Source organism: Bombyx mandarina, chromosome 06 (assembly GCF_030267445.1).
Source record: "Bombyx mandarina strain Sakado chromosome 06, ASM3026744v2".
Taxonomy (NCBI): Eukaryota; Metazoa; Arthropoda; class Insecta; order Lepidoptera; family Bombycidae; genus Bombyx; species Bombyx mandarina.
The window spans coordinates 4191496-4210237 of NC_143213.1; the positions used below are offsets into that span (position 1 = coordinate 4191496).

The 18742-nt window shown below is 34.7% G+C and overlaps 1 protein-coding gene and 1 long non-coding RNA gene across 3 annotated transcripts; both read left to right on the forward strand.

Annotated features, from left to right (window-relative positions):
- The first annotated feature begins 1140 nt into the window (after positions 1–1140).
- vtd (RAD21 cohesin complex component verthandi) lies at positions 1141–18340 on the forward strand. 2 transcript variants are annotated; one of them, XM_028170337.2, is made up of 21 exons: positions 1141–1272; positions 1535–1836; positions 1929–2044; positions 2400–2583; positions 3605–3764; positions 4150–4262; positions 5228–5322; positions 6117–6219; positions 6306–6435; positions 6608–6828; positions 7149–7259; positions 7922–8009; positions 8965–9033; positions 9753–9872; positions 10128–10241; positions 10409–10510; positions 10902–11144; positions 14966–15156; positions 15962–16057; positions 16676–16840; positions 17217–18340. In XM_028170337.2, exons 2-21 carry the CDS (start codon positions 1579–1581, stop codon positions 17340–17342), a joined length of 2805 nt encoding a protein of 934 aa, XP_028026138.2. In that variant the 5' UTR covers positions 1141–1272; positions 1535–1578; the 3' UTR covers positions 17343–18340. The 2 variants fall into 2 exon arrangements, with proteins under 2 accessions (XP_028026138.2, XP_028026139.2); XM_028170338.2 differs by lacking the exon at positions 8965–9033.
- On the forward strand, positions 12185–13162 carry LOC149502803 (uncharacterized). Its single transcript, XR_016323217.1, has 3 exons — positions 12185–12324; positions 12408–12655; positions 12760–13162. It is a non-coding gene; the product is annotated as an uncharacterized LOC149502803 (long non-coding RNA).
- Positions 18341–18742: the final 402 nt, after the last annotated feature.

An 18742-nucleotide genomic window follows, 5' to 3' on the forward strand; every position in this document is an offset into this window, starting at 1 on the left:
TCTTAAAAACAAAAAATAATCATATAAATTTAAAGACAATACAAAAATATGAAACCAAGTAAAAAAAATACTTGAATATCTCTAAAAATGACGACACTGTGAATTTGTTAATATCACTCACATGAAAATAAAAAGCCGCGCGAACCATTCACGGTCTTACGTCACAAGTCTCGTAGGCTGCCCTGTGCGGGGCGGAACGCACTAGAACTGTTTATCTCAGCAGGGAGATTCGTGTTTTATGCTCGCATTACTATCTCAGAACACTATTTTAATTATTTATATTTATTTTATTAAACCACTGCTACTATTTTCCCATGAGAGTTATGGAAATATCTAAATAAGAAAAACATAACCACGACCACTCCGCTAGGAGTGTACGACTGAGAAGAAAAGAAAGACTGAAGACGTGGTGTGTGTGGTTTTAGACTTTTTGACTAACAATCTGTTGTATACAAGTGCAGAAATATGAGGTGTAAAGGTTTCAAAGTAAGTGACTTTCTACATCCCTACCTACTTAATATTTTATCTGCCGTACTTTTACATATTTATTACCGTTTTATTTGTATTTTGGTAAGAAACTATCTACGGAAATACAATACCACACCTCTCTTAATACTATATACCTACTGGTATACTTAGAATTAGATAATATACTGGTGGTAGGACCTCTTGTGAGACCGCATGGGTAGGTACCACCTCTCCGCCTATTTCTGCCGTGAAGCAGTAATTCGTTTCGGTTTGAAGGGTGGAGCAGCCGTTGGAACTAAACTGAGACCTTAGAACTTATATCTCAAGGCGGGTGGCGCATTTACGTTGTAGATGTCTATGGGCTCCAGTAACAACTTAACACCAGGTGGGCTGTGAGGCCGTACTAATTTTTGGTTTTTCACTTTCTATTTTTCTTAATTTTCTCCAAAATATAGACACTGGATTAAATTGTTTTACATCACATTCAGCCATTTTGTTTGATGCATTAAATGCTTCTTCCAAAACGTCAAAACTTCTTCCAAAAATTTCATTAACTGTAGCAGATAGTGTGGATATCCACCACTTTTTGGGACATTACTTAATAATAATATTATTTCATGTAATTTCGTTTTTTAAGCATCAATTAAAAAGTAACGGTTTCATTTCTTTCCGCTTTATACCTATCTCGAATTGAAAATAAAATTGTACTGGCAACACAAGTGGACACCATCTTGAAAACGTAATTGTTGTCATGTTTACGTTGATTGTAAAAAGTGAAATATTTAATGTGTGACTAAATAATTGGTAATATGATCATTTTACATAATATTTTACAATAACTGTGATTGTAAAATAATTATTTTAATATTTTTATTACGAAAAGTGATTATTCACTTCATTAATAGAATAGGCGCCAAATTACTTTACTGTTGTTCAGAGTTGTTCGTTACAAATGCCAAACAATATCTAAGGCTGTGGTGTTTATCGTTACTAAATTGTTCTGCAATTGATACTTTGTTATATGCAACCCAATATATAAATATTTAAATTAATTTTATAATTTCAGAAAAGTGTTGATGTGATTCTTGATCAGGAAGTGCCACTATCATCATGTTTTATGCACATTTTGTGCTGGCTAAGAAGGGTCCGCTGGCCAAGATTTGGCTGGCGGCCCACTGGGATAAGAAATTGACAAAAGCACACGTATTTGAAACTAATATCGAGAAATCAGTTGATGGTATTTTAAAGCCTAAAGTGAAGATGGCATTGCGTACTTCTGGACACCTTTTGCTTGGAGTCGTGAGAATCTACTCGAGAAAAGCCAAGTATCTGTTGCAAGACTGTAACGAAGCTTTTGTCAAGATTAAGGTACACATTTTTTAAATTAATTGTAGTGAATAATTTTACCAAATCTAAGTTTACTTAATTGAAAAAAAATATCTTAATTTCAAATTAAACAGTTGGCCTTCAGACCTGGCATGGTAGATCTTCCCGAAGAGCACAGGGAGGCTGCTATGAATGCTATCACCTTACCAGAGGTCTTTCATGACTTTGACACAGCCATGCCTGAATTAAAGTGAGTATTAAAGTGTTAGGGAGTGTTCAGTAGTACTGTAAGTATACTGTAATAGTGGACAAAAATAACACAGTAAAGCTTGCTAAAAAATTCTCAATATTATTGATTTCCCTCTATTAGTTATTATTACGATAAAATAATGTTAATATTAAGGAATAATTAAATTACTATGATTATTGGTTGTTATTTGTAATTAATTTACAAAATATCACAAGTCTAAAAAATTCAATTGTTCTATCTTTTGAAACTACAACTTTACAAGAAGTATAGACATACTTCATTAATGAAATAAAATGGTATTTTTTCAAGTGCATTTCTTGTGTTATAACATTTACACCATTCTAAAATGTTTTAGTGAGGTTGATATTGAAGCGCAATTCTCTTTAAACCAGTCAAGAGCAGAAGAGATCACGATGCGCGAGGATTATGGATCATTAAACCTTGTCACCCATGATGATGGCTTTGGAGACATGGGTTTTGACACAGATAATCCTGACATTATGAGAGAAGCTATTGGTTCTGAAGGTGGATTGGAGCAGGTATGATTGTAATTCATGATTTTTAGGGTACATAATAACCTACCAATTAAATTTTTCTAATAATGTAAGATAATCTTTATAGCTATTCATCTGCAATTGCAGTTTTAATAAATATGATATAAGTGTGTAGCTCAGAGTTCATTTATTATCCTTCTTCATCAGCTTATACATCCTTAGATTTTTTTTATTGCTTAGGTGCGTGGATGAGCTCACAGCCCACCTGGTTTTTTTAAGTGGTTACTGGAGCCCATAGACATCTTTTTTTTTTTATTTTTTTTTTTTATTGCTTAGCTGTGTGGACGAGCTCACAGCCCACCTGATGTTAAGTGGTTACTGGAGCCCATAGACATCTACAACGTAAATGCGCCACACACCTTGAGATATAGTTCTAAGGTCTCAGTATAGTCACAACGGCTGCCCCACCCTTCAAACCGAAACGCATTACTGCTTCACTACAGAAATAGGCAGGGTGGTCGTACCTACCCGTGCGGACTCACAAGAGATACTACTACCAGTAATTACACAAATTATATTTTTGTCCTACCTATGCCAAAAATTCGGTTTTCATCCTGCTGTACAGGGAAGAAAGTGTAACTTTTCCTCCGTGGGTACTGAGGAGGAGGTACGCATGTGCGTTAGTTTCTACGTCTGCTCTCATGCACCTAAAATTCTCTGCCATTGTTGTGCTCGGGTAATTTGCAATATTGTGTTTAGTGTAAAATAAACAAAAGGAAATAAAATTTCATAGTGAAGTATTAAACAAAGATGAGTTCATCAGACAGTTCTTATTCAATTAGTAGTAGTTTATTTATAAATTAAAAAACAGTTTAATTGCTTTTTTATAAGTATATGGGAAAAAAGTAGGACATTTCATTCTGCATGTTTGGCAATTTTACATGTGGGAGGAAATGTCCTATTTTTCTCCCTTGGTGCACAATGTACTATTTTGCGGGTTTGATTTTTATTATACGATGTTACTGAGACTGAGTATTAATATCAGCTTTTTAATGAACATCAACAGAGCAACCTACTTTTTGCTGATGGGTCATCATTAGAATTGGGAGGCAAGGAGTCTAGTTCAGGTCCAGGTTCAGTGCACGCTCGCACTTTGGAGCCAGCCCCACATGCACCTGTAGATGATGGTTTCGGTGGTACTATTGGAGATGTGCCGGACTTTGGACGTAAGTATTTATCAATATTTTTCTAGCTTCTTATTGGGTTTGGAACTGGAACTAGAAGGAAATATGAGCAATACTATCAAAACACAGCCATGATCAGACAAGTTTTTGGTGGATAACTGGTCAGTTTTTTGTTAATTTGTTTTTGTGTTTAATTTTTTAGGTTAAAAAAAGTAATAAACCTAAAAAAGCTACCTAAGAATATTGAAAAATAATTTTTGGAAAAAAATTAGCAACCTCCGTTACTCATTCTGTATCACATAGTCGTAAATGGTCCAATATTAGAATTTTTGTTTCTTTTGTTACAATTTAATTATCAATACAATCTTTTTTTCTTGATATGTTATATGATGAATTCAAATAACAAAAACTTTAAATTCTTAACCAGATGCAGGAGGGCTGTTCGAAGGAGATTTGTTCGGAGATGTTACAGCTAGCGCAAGTGGTTCAGGCACGGCTTCAGGCATGCCCGGAGCTTCTACACAACCACAGTCTTTACAGGTACAAATATAAACATTAATCTATTTAACTAGATATCATAACAAATTACTTGATATCTTATGTGTCTTATGTGTGTGATATCTTATCCAATTGGTTCGAATCTTTGTTTGTCGCTCTCTTATGTCTCGAGAAAGACATTGGCATTCACCATATAGTGTTTGGGGACTATGGTGACTTTGTAAGATCAAGCGGGTTATGATTATAGGCTAATAATACAATTGGTTATTCTAGTTTGAAAATCATTTTCTGGTTGGAAGGGTAGGACACTTGTGGTCGAGACTCTGAACTCAGGTTCCCAAGTGCTTGGTTATATTGACATTGTATTATTTGTGGTCTATTTGTTTTCTTTGATAACTAGTGCCTCAAGCCTGCCTCTCTACAGTAATAAAAACAATCCCTTAATAATTGAACTGATGTTGTATATTTTTGGTGTAATGTTTGTTTCAATGTTTGTCTCATATTTATGTCGCTTTACGATTGATATTCAATTGTATTATCAAGATTTAAATAAGAATGGCACCAAAAAATTTCACTTAATAATATAAATTTAATTATACATTGTAGACTACAAACTAGGATTTTCTTCAGTTACATGGGTCAAGAACAGAACGAAAAATACATTTAGAGCTCGATTTTTTCAAATATTGTAATTTTTTATAATACTCTGAATCTTATCATCAGTAAAACGTCTTTAGTACATATCATTATACTGATTCTGAAAGAAAATCGAACCCAAATCCTGGGGTAGGTGGTCGTATGGTCAGGGTTTTTTCCTTTAAAGCCTCCTCCAAACCTCATCATCAGCCTGTATCTCTCCACTGCTGGATGTAGGCCTCTCCCATAGTCCGCCACAATGAACGATTAATTTAATTTAACTAATTTAATTAATAAATTAAGGGCTATATAATATAAAATAAACACATAACGAGAGGGCACCAGTAGTCACACAACATGTAACGTCCCAGGCGGAGATAGAGGCGGCGGGCGCGGGGCCGGCGGACGCGCCCGACTCTGATGATGACATGCCCGACCACTACGACGCGCCCTCGCCGCACCACAAGTACACAACTACTCTATATCCTTTTATCCTTACCTTTGGATTATTAAAAGAAATTATCTTCGTAATCTGAGCGGGCACTTTTTTGTTTATCGCTTAGATGAGTGGACGAGCTCACAGCCCACCTGGTGTTAAATGGTTACTGGAGCCCATAGACATCTACAACGTAAAGAATGCTGCCACCCACCTTGACATATGAGTTCTAAGGTCTCAGTATAGTTACAACGGCTGCAATAAATAAAATAAAATAGTGTTACTTATATAATCGAGGAATGTCTTACTAACCCTATATTTTACAATTTTTTTGAGGCTTATCGTATACATAGCTAGAATAAACTTAAATATTGTAAAAGAATATGAAATTGTCAAATCAATTTTATTTTTCGAATATAACATATTATGGGTTATTTGTTATACTTTATTTGACTTTGGGAATAGTTACTTATATCCTAAATTTAATAAGCGGTGATTTATGGTATTTGCAGCACCATGTTTATTGTTACTTATTCTACAGTTATGTTATTTACTTTAATGTTTTATTGTGTATTATGCGGCAACATATATAATTTTTTTTTATTGCTTAGATGGTTGGACGAGCTCACAGCCCACCCGGTGTTAAGTGGTTACTGGAGCCCATAGACATCTACAACGTAAATACGCCATCCACCTCGAGATATAAGTTGTAAGGTCTCAGTATAGTTACAACGGAAGAAATAGGGATAGTAGTGGTACCTACCCTCGCGGACTCACAAGAGGTCCTACCACCAGTTGCATATAAAAGTTATGCAATGTTTCAGTTGGGGCGGATCCCCGGTTCGCGAGGAACCGGTGCCTGAAGAAGAAGCAGTACCGGAAATGGCGCCCCCGCCCGTACCTCGACCGCCCTCCGTCAGACCAATGGTCAGTTGCTGTAGTTTGTTACTTTGTAAGATACAATTATTTAGAAATGTTGTGATGATAATAATAATAATATGGTATACAAATAGGAAGTTGATGAGATCCCGGAGCCCGCACCTCCGACCCCCGGTCCCGTTGAGCCTCCGGATAACACCACGCTCCTGAACAACGATGAAGAGTCATTTGCACTTGCACCTGTTGATGCCACAGTACTAAAAGGTTTCATTTTTCACATTTAAATTTGCCTGTGTTGTATTGAAAAAAAAATTTCTACTTTTGTAAACTATACACCCATAAAATATGTAGGTTGCTATTTATTTTGCTTTCGTATTTTAAGTATGATACAAAAATTCTCAAAATAAAATTTGAAAACAATTGTTTTGCGTTTCAGGAATAACAAAAACAAAACGCAAACGTAAGCTTATCGTTGATGAAATAAAAAACATATCGGGCGAAGAAATGAAAAACCAACTGAGCAACACTTCCGATATTGTAACAACGTTAGATCTTGCTCCCCCTACTAGGCGTCTTATGCACTGGAAGGAAACTGGGGGTGTTGAAAAGCTATTCACATTACCAGCTAGACCGATCCCATCAAGAGTTCTGTTCAAGGTAACCAATGACTATTACTTCATATACACTTAGTATTTTAACAAATACTGTAGGGCATGATAGTGTGGGGAATGAGTGCTATATGACATATATGTCACCCAATCCCATTTCTCTGTCGCGTTTAAGTTGTGTATTTCGCAGGTTTGACTCTCAAAAACGTGTTTGACAAAAATATTTAATAATATATTAAATCGACTGGCACAAAGATTTATTTGAATAGATATTTATCAAAATACTACGAAACTAAAATGCAATTTGTCCATAATTTTTTTAGTATACCTGTAAGCATGACATATTCAAGTATTGTTTGTTTATAACAGAAATACCAGCGCAACATGACCTTGCGCAGTGAGGCAGAAGAAGAGGCCAAGTCACCAGACCCTGAACCCAGCGTCGTGAGACGAGGCGGACGTAAACGTAAACATGAAGATGTAAGAATATTTCATTTATTTATTTATTCGTATTTACAGACAGAGGCAACATAGTATGGAAGGAAATTAACAAATCAAAGTACCAAAAAATAAACATTAAATTATTATAACTAAAAGCAATTTTTATCATTATTTTTGTTTTTGCGATCAATTAAACTTAGTATCCTGTAACTAAAGTTAAATATATGAGATGCGTCCACTAACTATGACAGACATATTTACTGTAGTGCAGACAATTACTTTAACTCAGTCCAGTAATTGATGTGTGAAAGCACAGCTTAAAGAAATAGAATATTCATTTTGTGTTAGTACAATTTTTGAAGAGGCCATAATATTTTAATAATAACACTATGTGTATATCTTATGCTGACAATATTCTGTCTGGTGGGTATTATCTCCTCACTTATATATTCTTTACAAATTGTGCCCCTATCCTTGGCCCTCAATTTTATTGATGTTATGGCAAATTGTGCATCCACATGGGTAGTTTCCACCACAAACTGGCTTAGGATACTTTGGAATACAATTCCTACTTCCACTTTGTCTCAGTATGGAGAGTTAACTACTTAATGCCAAGTGGTCTGTGGGGTTGATACCTATCTGGATGAACAAAAAAACCTCTACAGAGTAAAGTTAACTTTTGTGTTATTGGTGACTTTCAGCATTTACCGCCCCCGGATACACCAGCGCCTCAGCCCGTCGAACTTGAGGCACCCACTCCAATGCCGCACGAATATGAACCTTCAGTCGGTATGTACTACGCAACTACATATGAATATATCGACGCTTGAAAGGCAAACGTGACTAAGCGACAATAACTGCTTTGTACATAAATGATAGGCCATATTCATACCATACCATATTCGATGCGCAAAAAAAAATATTTCTAGGTCTATTAAAATCATTTCAATCCTACAGGTAGATTCGTTAAAATAGTTTTTTTTTCAGGTATTTCAACTTTAAATTAGTCTACTGTAAAGTTCACGCATTGTCGCTTAGTCACGTTTGCCTTCCAAGCGTCGATATGTATGTACATCTTCTACAGAATGAACACTAAAATCATTATATCGGTTGCATTCTACATGATTCTTTCCTTGTGTATATGGACCCTGCTCGAGGTGGTCTTTTGGTGATTTTACAGAATTTATGGAAATCTTGTCTGAGACGTTTAGTATGTTTTACCTAGGTTCACAGATCGAACGACAATAAATATTCATCTGGGACAACTTACCTAGTAGAGAGTGCCTGATTGATATGACTGAACATAAAAATAATTATTGTAATTATACAGTGCAGAAAGAATTGAGCCTGAAGCCAAAATGGCAATAAAAAAACACCATAAGTACACGTTCATTTTAAAAGTTAATCATAAATACTTGAGCGAATTAAATACTATCTAACTTGTCTTTTCCTAATTATATATTGATTACATTATGTAGAGTGTGAAAATAAGGGGAAGGGGTTCAATACAACACAAACATTAAGCACTACATAGACATGTGTCATGCAAACTTTTTATGGCACTAATATTCGGGCTTTTGGTTAATAAAAGTTGTTGTTAACGTACACGCATTCATTCAGGTGATGGTAATACGTGCTTTAATAACGCTGTAACTAAACTGTAACACTTCATACAAAAAGACAGTAACATATGTAACTGTGTGGGTTCTGCTATTAACTAACCGTGTTGCTTGGTGGCGAGTAGAGACGAGCGAGGGAGCGTTCGCGCAAACACCGCGTCCAGATCTCGATGTAGACCCTCCGCAGACTCCAGGTGAGATGTACCATCCAGTGGCTCCCAACCAGATGTTTCTACCTAGCATTTTTATAAAAATACTCTTAATTTTGTACATCATGTCCATGGACAAAAATTTAAATTGGTCCAGTGTCATTTATTCAAAGGTCTTATATTATTGATCGTAACAATTTTATAAGGTTCTATTTCCACAGTTGAAAAAGATACCATGAAATTGGGAAATACTGAATGTATTATAAATAAACAATCACTGACACTTCATAAAATTATCATTAGAAATCTACTTCATGAATGTTTTTGTTTGCAGAGTTATAAAAGTTAAAACTAACAATTCAGACAAATAGATTATTTTCATAAGCACTATTATTGAATTAATCAAAAACCTCTTAATCTTAATTAAAATTTAATAACAAACTAATAGTATCATAAAAAGTGAATGTGTATTTTTTTTCATTCTGTAGAGTTCACTGCCCACCTACTATTAAATTGTTACCATTACCCATAGATATCAAAACTTGAATTCCGCCATCCACCTTGAGACGGTCTATTGTCTCAATTATATAGTAATTACACAAATAACAGTTTTCGTATTTCATTGGAAGAAATGATATTTTCTTGTTGAAATTCAACACCAGCACAGTCGCATCGCTCGATGCGAGTGCAACGGGCGTTGTGTCCTTTAGATTACGAAGTCTTCACATATTACGTATTAACTTATAAATGTCTTTGTATTACAGGTGGCATAATGTCGTCCTTGGGTCCGTTGACTCCGGGAGGGCTGGGCCCGCTTACTCCGGGCACATTATTACAGGCGGCACTCACACCACCTTCATTAGCGCATGGTTCGCTGACGCCAGGTGAGTGATCGTATCCACATATGCGTACAAAGACGAACAAATATATACATGAAATAATATGCAATTATAGTTGTCCATGTGCCCCAGCTAAGTGAGTGACGTAGCTACAAAGGTGTCATGCTTAAGTATAAGTATTTTGTTGAACGATGTTTTTTCAGTTCTGTTGTAATTTGATTGTTTCATATATGTACTTACGTTTTAAAATTCAATGGAGATAATGAATTCGTTCGTCAATTCATGGTTTATTATTTTCAGGTGGTCTGCAACATGGCGGAATGACGCCGGCGGGGTTACAACACGGCGAAAACCATTCCGTAGAATTGGGCTTGCCTCCTAGTGGAATGACCCCAGCAGGCTTGCACCATGGAGGTCTGTAAATATATCGATTTCATAAAAAATTTGAATTAGTACTATTTTAATATATTTATTCTATATGCTACTACACTATATTAATAGAATATATAGGCTTTATTATGATAAAATTAATTATAATTAAATAATTGAGATTAAATTTTAACGTTTGATTATAATTATAGGTATGACGCCGGGATTAGGTTTGGATAGTGGAATGACTCCAGCGGGCTTAGTGCATGGAGGTCTTACACCTGCTGGCTTACACCATGGTGGTATGACGCCCGGTACGTGTTATTTTGCTTGTATAATCATTATTATTACTATTAATGACTTATCTTATAAATATTATTATCTATACTAATATATAAATCTATAGTATTTTTTACGGATGTTCCGTTATAACTACTGAACCATGCATCCGATTGACTTGAAACTTGGTATCCATGTAGAAAATACATATACTTAATGGATAGGCTAATATTAATATGAGTTTTGGACTTGCTACACCAGTTGCGAGGGTGTTAATGATGAGAAAGTTTGTGGGGGTGAAAAATAATAATGTTAATTTTAAATGCCCGGCGAAGCGGTCGGGTACAGCTAGTATTTTTTTAAATTAACTATTGATACTTTTTGCAGTATTTTTTCCTTATACGTTATGTTTTGTAATATTTTCAGGAGGGTTGGAACACGGTGGCATGACACCAGTAGGGTTACAGCACGGTGGAATGACCCCGGCCGGCCTGCAACACGGCAGCATGACGCCGGTCGGACTCCAACACGGAGGCATGACGCCGGCTGGACTTCAGCACGGAGCCATGACGCCTGCGGGGCTGCAGCACGGCGGTATGACCCCGGCGGGCCTGCAGCACGGTGGTATGACGCCGGCAGGGCTACAACATGGCGGCATGATCCCAGCAGGTTGGTTAAAACCACAATTTTTTCAATTCATGTTTGTATAGGATTCAATACCGATGTTCGTAGCTTATGTCCTTACAAAAATCTGTGCTGACTGAAATGTTTGTCAGCTTAATTGCGTGTTTACGTTTGGTTAAAAATAACTAGTGCAAACAAAACTCAGGAATCTGCACATTTTAAATAGAGTGGGCATTTTACGTATCCGTTTTCAAAACAAATATTAAATTAGACAACAATAATCTCAGTAACATTGTGTGTCTTTAAGTGAATGCTAAACTTTTTGGCGGGAATGCGAGGAGTGAAATTGTGTGATTTGTTTTATTTTGTCTATTTAGTGTTTCTTCAGGTTTAAATGTGTAATAACGGTGGTTTATTAACTGTTTAATATTTGTGAAAGGGCATAAATATGGGAAAATGAAACAAAGCAGCTGGACGTAACTTCTCGGGATTCTCCAAAAAGTCCACTGAGAAAATCTCAGTAAATAACCACCATTTTATTATATTTCATCCCATATCATCTCATCTCATTGCATTTAAGTTCATCACAGTTGATTAACGTCTCAAATTAATCGTCTTCATTTCATTTTATATTATCATCTTTCGTAAAAATAAGAATATAAATTAAAATAAGACATGACTAACGGCCGTTTTCAATAACGTATCTGAGTTTTCGGATAGATAGCTATCTCCGAATATCAGCAAGAGCGTATCTATCCTTAGTTTGCGTTTCACAATCACGGATAAGTGCTATCTCTCTTTAACCAACAGTAGATAGCTTCTTCCCTCCGATTTATCCGAGCCTCTTGATACGTTTCGTTCTACTACAAATACGAAACAACATCAGGATCAAGACTTATTTTATTTTATTCTAAATTATAACTATAATTTAACCAGCATATTGTAGACTATCATAAACACATTTGTTTATAACAAAAAGTAATAAAAACATATGTAGATTTTTTTAAATTGGACGTATTGCTATTTTTATCCTAGTCGAAATTATGAAACGAAACGTTTTGACAGTCCGTTTGCCAATAAGCAGTGATCAGTTTCTTTTGTTTGTTTTTCTATTGTTTACCAACTATATTAGATGATGACTTACCTCCAAAACGCTTTAAAACTTTCGTTTATAATTCTAAGTGTGTTTATAATTAAAGAGCTACAGTGAAATAAAATGAATTCTGTAAGTATCTATGAACTACATTGATAATAATAATTTTACTTTGAAAACTTTGAGTTCAAGTTTAGAAAATATATCTTTTTCAGTCAAGAAAGGCAGCACCCATGACAAAAGATGAGACGATGATTCTAGCAGAACTTGTGGCGGCGAAAAAACATTTCAATAATAAGGCAACAAATGCCACAAACAATAAATTGAAGGAGCAGGCTTGGCAAACCCTTGTAAATGATTTTAATTCGTCGATTCGTCGTTTCCCACGAACTCCATCGCAGCTTCGACTAAAATGGGAAAACTTAAAGAACGCTACGGCAACATAAGAAACAACCTTAGTAAGGTTAGTATAATTAGTTGATTGTTTGTCTCTAATAACACATTGATAAACATGATTTTTTCTTCAGGTTGCCGTAGTATTTGAAATAATTATGCTCTTTGTTACAGGCTGGAGGTGGTAAGGATTGCAGATGAAATTTTGGATAAAGCATGCACATTGTTGTAGGTCACATATAATATTTTTAACACTTTTACAGCCAAGCGGAAACAAGATGGAAGAAAAGAAATGCAAGGCTAGCATAGGGACAATGCATTAGCAGAATATCTAATAGCAAAAAAGAGACTTGACTTGGAAAATAAAGAAAAGGGTAGCAAAAGTTAAGTTAGATTTAGATAATTTAAAAAATTAAAAATTACTTAAAAGGAATATTAAATTTCATAAATTAAGTAGGCAATAATAATTTTATGTTAGATAGTTTTTTAAGTATATGTACAAATTCTAAATTAAATATCTTGCATGTACTAACTACCATGTAATTATCATTTTGGAAAATAAAAAATAGTCAAATTATCTTTGGAGTTTATTTTATAAATTATCTTTGGAAGCAATTATTTATAAGTACATAGTTGTATTTCAGATGTAAGTTTTGAAAAATTGTTATGAACAATTATATTATTTTCCTGTAATGTATCTGCGACTGAAATTTCTGATTCTAATTCTTCTAAATTCATACTTCTGACGATATTATGCAGCATGGCAGCTATAATAACAGCTTGCATATTTTCTAGTTTTAATCTACTTTTCAATGATATACAGGGAGTCTTCTTTTACAAACACCAATGCATCTGAAAATTATACATTATTCGCTTAAATTATTTTACAATACAGTATAACAAGCTCTTAACTAAAAAAAAAGATTACCTCTCTATAGTATTTCTTGTTTTAATATGTGATTCATTTTAAATCGTTCAGATTGAGTATGTGGGTTAATTAATCACGTTAAAAGATAGGGTTGTGGGGATAGCCTCTATCGGCAAGCAAATAGCAATTTCCAAGTCCACCTTGTTATCAATGTTCTCTTGATATGTAGATAATTTATTATAATAGTGTCATATTAAATTCATATAAACACCTAAATATATAATATAAATAAATAAAAATATAATAATAATATGTAATAATAATAATATAAATAAGGTAATATAAATAAGAAATACCTTTTCAATCGGAATGGTTATAGTTGTATCATGAGTAGACCCAGGCCATCAAGCAACAACATTTTGAAACATCAATGATGCATTGCACACAAATTACACATTCAAAATACTCTTTTTCTATTTCTAAATTCCTCTCCTATATTTGAATCTGTAACACAAATATAAAATGTAGAGGTATTAGTGTGTAATAAGAATGAAGGTAAATAGCCTACCAGGTTATTGTATTAGTCATATGAATGTCATTTAGGGCACCATGGGAATCCAGCAGTATTATAGAATTCCTGTTGAGTGTGATTTTGTAACACAACAAAAATTAGGTATAATTTTGCTATTGCTATAAACAAATATAAGTTGTAATAACGAGTACTTTTATGGTTAAAATTTATCTTACCTTTTTGACGTTACACTCAAATATGGTCTCATTAAATTAATCAATTCATTCACAACACCTTTGCTCAGAAATCTATAGTCAAATTCGTAATTATTGATCTTCGCCATGTAATTCAGACGATCTTTATTTTCCTAACCATATGATATCGGCCTCACTATCACTATCTGCATCACAATCCATTATCATTTGAAATAATTCCATATCACTATCATCACTGCTACAATATGCCAATATGAAGAGAAACAATTATTAAATTATAGCGATTTACTTTCGAAAGATAAACATGTAACCGGCCGATTTTGACAGATAAGCGAATGCCCATACTAGAGATAGCGCCGCCTACCGGAGAGTTACTTAAAACTCATATTGAAACGGAAGTAAGCACGATTTGTATGAGCGTTCTATCTTTAGCAGGTTATCCGTCCTCCCGACGATGGATAGATAAATCCGATAGGAACTGCTGCCCGTCGATAGGTTATTGGAACGTAAGTAAGGACAAAAATATAGATTTGTCTATCTTTAGTAACCGAAACTAGGGATAGATAGGTTATTGAAAACGGCCGTTAAAGGTGTTCGCTACCAGGTCATAAAATCCCTTTTAAAAAAAGTGAATGCTAATCTCACAATAGTTGATATGTATTAAGTAATGTATTAAAATAACCTAAAATTCTTTGTTTATTTCCTTTAAATTTATAATTAAATACAAGAAGTATTGATTTGGCTTGTAAATATACAGTAGTTGATGTGTTTACGCTGGCGTTGCAGGCGTGTCGTCGGGCGCGCTGCTGCAGGTGTCGGGCGAGGTGCCGATGATGCCGCAGGTGTGCGGCGCGGAGCCGGTGGCGGCGCTGGGGTCGGGGCGCGCGCTGTCCGCGCCGCCGCCCGCCGACCACCTCGCGCACTCCGTGCCGCTCGAGCCGCTGCACAACCCACTCGACGACCACGATCATCTACAGGTCTGACTTTGAACAAAACAGCTTTACTAGTGGACCTCTTGTGAGTCCGCGCGGGTGGGTACCACCACCCTACCTATTTCTGCCGTGAAGCAGTAATGCATTTCGGTTTGAAGGCCGGGGCAGCCGTCGTAACTATACTTGAGACCTTAGAACTCATATCTCAAGGTGGCTGGCGCATTTACGTTGTAGATGTCTATGGGCTCCAGTAACCACTTAATTCCAGGTGGTCTGTGAGCTCGTCCAACAATCTAAGCAATAATCTTTTTTTTTTATAAATTTTGCGGACGAGGCTTTTGCGCCTAACAGTTTAATACCATTTTAGGGATACATCATATAGAGAACCTTTATAATTTCGTTATGTTTGTATGTAATTTATTTTATCCTGATATTACTGAAATCATAGATAAAATGAATAGTCAAATGTATCGAAAAGAGAATGTAGGGCATCATTAGATAAAAAAAAATCAGTTATAGAGGTTCTAAGTTAGTTTTTCTTGATTAAATTATTTATTCAGTAACAACTTAAGTACTTGGTGAGACCTGAGCTTCTTAAATACGTAATAATGTTTTTTTTATTTTATTGTTATTTTTTCATTTATTTCAGATAGTACATACATATTACATACATATTAAAAATAACATTTCACATAGAATACTGTAAAAAAAAACAATAACAACTAAATATAAAATTATGCCTTCATCCTCCATCCCATCCATCAACTATTCTCAAATGCTTAAAATAAATTGAGATAATGAGAAAAATTATAGTATCATTTATATAAATATTAAATCTCCCATATTGCAGAATGGTATGCAGATGACTAATTTGGGCTATGATGAGCAACAACATGGTCATCAAAGTCCACAGCATGACTATGATCTACCGCCTACTCCGGAGAATGTGAGTATACTGTCTTATTAGTGACGTATCTTGGTTGTGTACTTAATGTACTTATTACAAGTTATTATGTACCTCATTGGTCAAATCACGTAGGCTTGTAAAAAAACTTCATGAATAGCTTCCATGTTGAACATAGTAAAAATCGTAAGGTAACCATAACGATACACCAATGATTTAGGCCTCATATCCAGTGGAGCATTCACATTAGGATATGCGTGTGCTCTGGTAACCACTTAATAGAAGGTGTGCCGTGAGTTCATTCACCTGTGCCTGCAATAAAAATTTACGTATATATGCAGAGGTGAAAGGCTATTTGGTTTAAGCGACATTTTGCTTAATACACGACATTTATCTTTGTTATTATGAGTCCGTTTCATTTGGTAATCAGTGTCAGCAATTTGATTTTTTAAATAAACTTCAATTAAGTTTACCTCATTCAAATAACTGAAGAAATATTTTTTTGTTATGATAATTTTCCAAATTTTAAGTTTTAAATGGCTCTCCTGTAAAGTTGCAAAAATATCGCTAAATCCAAGTAGCCCTTTAACCCTCAATTTGATTTGATTTGATCAATCTGTGGAAACGCAAGTCACTGAATTTAAAACTACTTTTTACAAGGCTGACGATGGTGAGAGGGAAGCTGGGGAAACAGATGAACAGTTCGAACAGCGCGTGTTAAATAGACGAGCGGCGCAACTGTTCGCAGTGATGAGACCCAAGATTGCTGCGGGAATGACTCTTGGCTTCGCAGATTTAGCGCCTAGACACAATAATAAGAAACAGGTAAAATAAAAGATGAGGCGAATTGGTTTTAACAATATAACAGTTTTCCTTTATGTTTTGATAACAAAATTACATATATATGAGCCATGTTAAAATGGGTGGTAATTGCCCTGCTTAAATGTCTTCTTGTAAATAATTTTTTTTATGATGTGAATAGCAAATGTGAGGCATTTAAATCGATCCCAATCGATTTTTTCGTAGTTTCGCTGAATGGTAGAATGGCCATTAATATTTATACATCTAACGCCTCAATTTGTTTATGTATGTAGATTCTAGTTACCGCTTAATATCAGATGACCCATACGCTTGTCTGCCCTATCTATCTATGGTAATGATTAAAACGACAATGATGTAATATCTGGATATTTTTTAACAGGTTGCACAAAAGTTTTACAGTCTCCTTGTTCTGAAGAAATATCAAGTGTTGAAGATAGAACAAAACGAAACATACGGACCTATAACTATCACAAGAGGTGCACAGTTTGAAACCGAAGCAATCTAAATACAAAAAGAACTTTATTTATATACTGTATTAAATATTTTGTATTAAAAAAGTTAGATTGTAAAAGATTTTAAATGGTGGAAAGGTGATGTTTTAGTTTGTATAGATTTCATGATGATGTATGTTGAGCCAAAAATAATGTAAGATGACTCTGTGGATCGAGTTTGTGAACAGTTTTTATCATAAAATTGTAACTTTGGACCAAATAATACTACAAATGTTGATCTCAAAATTCAGATTGCATTATGTTGACTGTATTGTAAACTTCATGAACTCGAATCACAGATGAACAGATCCTGAGTATTGTGTTTGATAGATGTAGGACGAATAAATGCCTTATTTTGTTTTGCTGTAGGGTAAGTGAAATTATTGTGAGAAAAATGTTTTATCTGTTTTGTTGTGTTCAACAGTCAGATAGGAGAAATATTGTTACAAATGACTTCTAATCTTTAAAATTATGCAATGATTATATTGACAGCCTTATACATTACTAAAATTTATTTGCACCTGTATAATGTTCAATAATCGCATTGAACTCGAATATGTGCCTAAGAAAAATATGCTATGCACATTGCATTTTGTTCAATGGTTATTTCGTCAAGAAAATGTAGACACTAAATTATTTGCCATTTAGAGTTCACATCGACGTTAGTGACTAGGCACATTTAATTCATTAAATAAATAAAAAAAAGCACGAAATTCGACTATTTGAAAAATAATTTAGTTTTTACATTTTTTTGATATTTTCTTCACCAAAGTGATTATAATCCGAATCTATATCTTGGACTATAATCATTTTGACGTAGCGTTCAATTCTAAAATACTTGCATTTTAAATGCATGTGGTTAGTTTATGACACCGTGCAGTTATTTTTTCCTTACATTTAAGGGTCTACCTTAGTAAAAATTATTTATTAGGTTTTTCCAATAATTTGACAAAGGTACTCCCCTAAATATTTTTTAATATATGAAAACATTTGCAATAAATTGTTGAAATAATGTTAGTTTTATTATTTCTAATTAGTTCAGCACTATCACTTGGCATTAACTTAACCCATAAATACAGTCCCCAGAGTTTTTCGCCAGATCTCTCCAGCTGGTCGTGATTCCGATCCGGTTGCAGATTCTACGAAGCAGTCCTAGGGATAGTGTTAGCAAATTCTCTTAGGTTGAAAATTCGTTCTTCGAAAAAGAATTCTTGTCGTGGCCTAAAGGATAAGACGTCCGATGCATTCTTGTTGAGCGATGCACCGGTGTTCGAATTCCAGGCGGGTGGGTAGGTACTAGTTTTTTTAATGAAATACGTACTTAACAAATGTTCACGATTGACTTCTACAGTGATTTTTTTTCCTACTTATGCTGATAGCCTTGAGAGGCTATTTCAGCTTCACCCTAACGTGT

Coding starts and splice junctions, on each gene's coding strand:
- vtd (XM_028170337.2), top strand. CDS start 1,579: ATGTTTTATGCACATTTTGTGCTGGCTAAGAAGGGTCCGCTGGCCAAG. Junction 6,829..7,148: donor CATCAAGAGTTCTGTTCAAG/GTAACCAATGAC, acceptor TGTTTATAACAG/AAATACCAGCGCAACATGAC. Junction 15,157..15,961: donor ACGACCACGATCATCTACAG/GTCTGACTTTGA, acceptor CCCATATTGCAG/AATGGTATGCAGATGACTAA.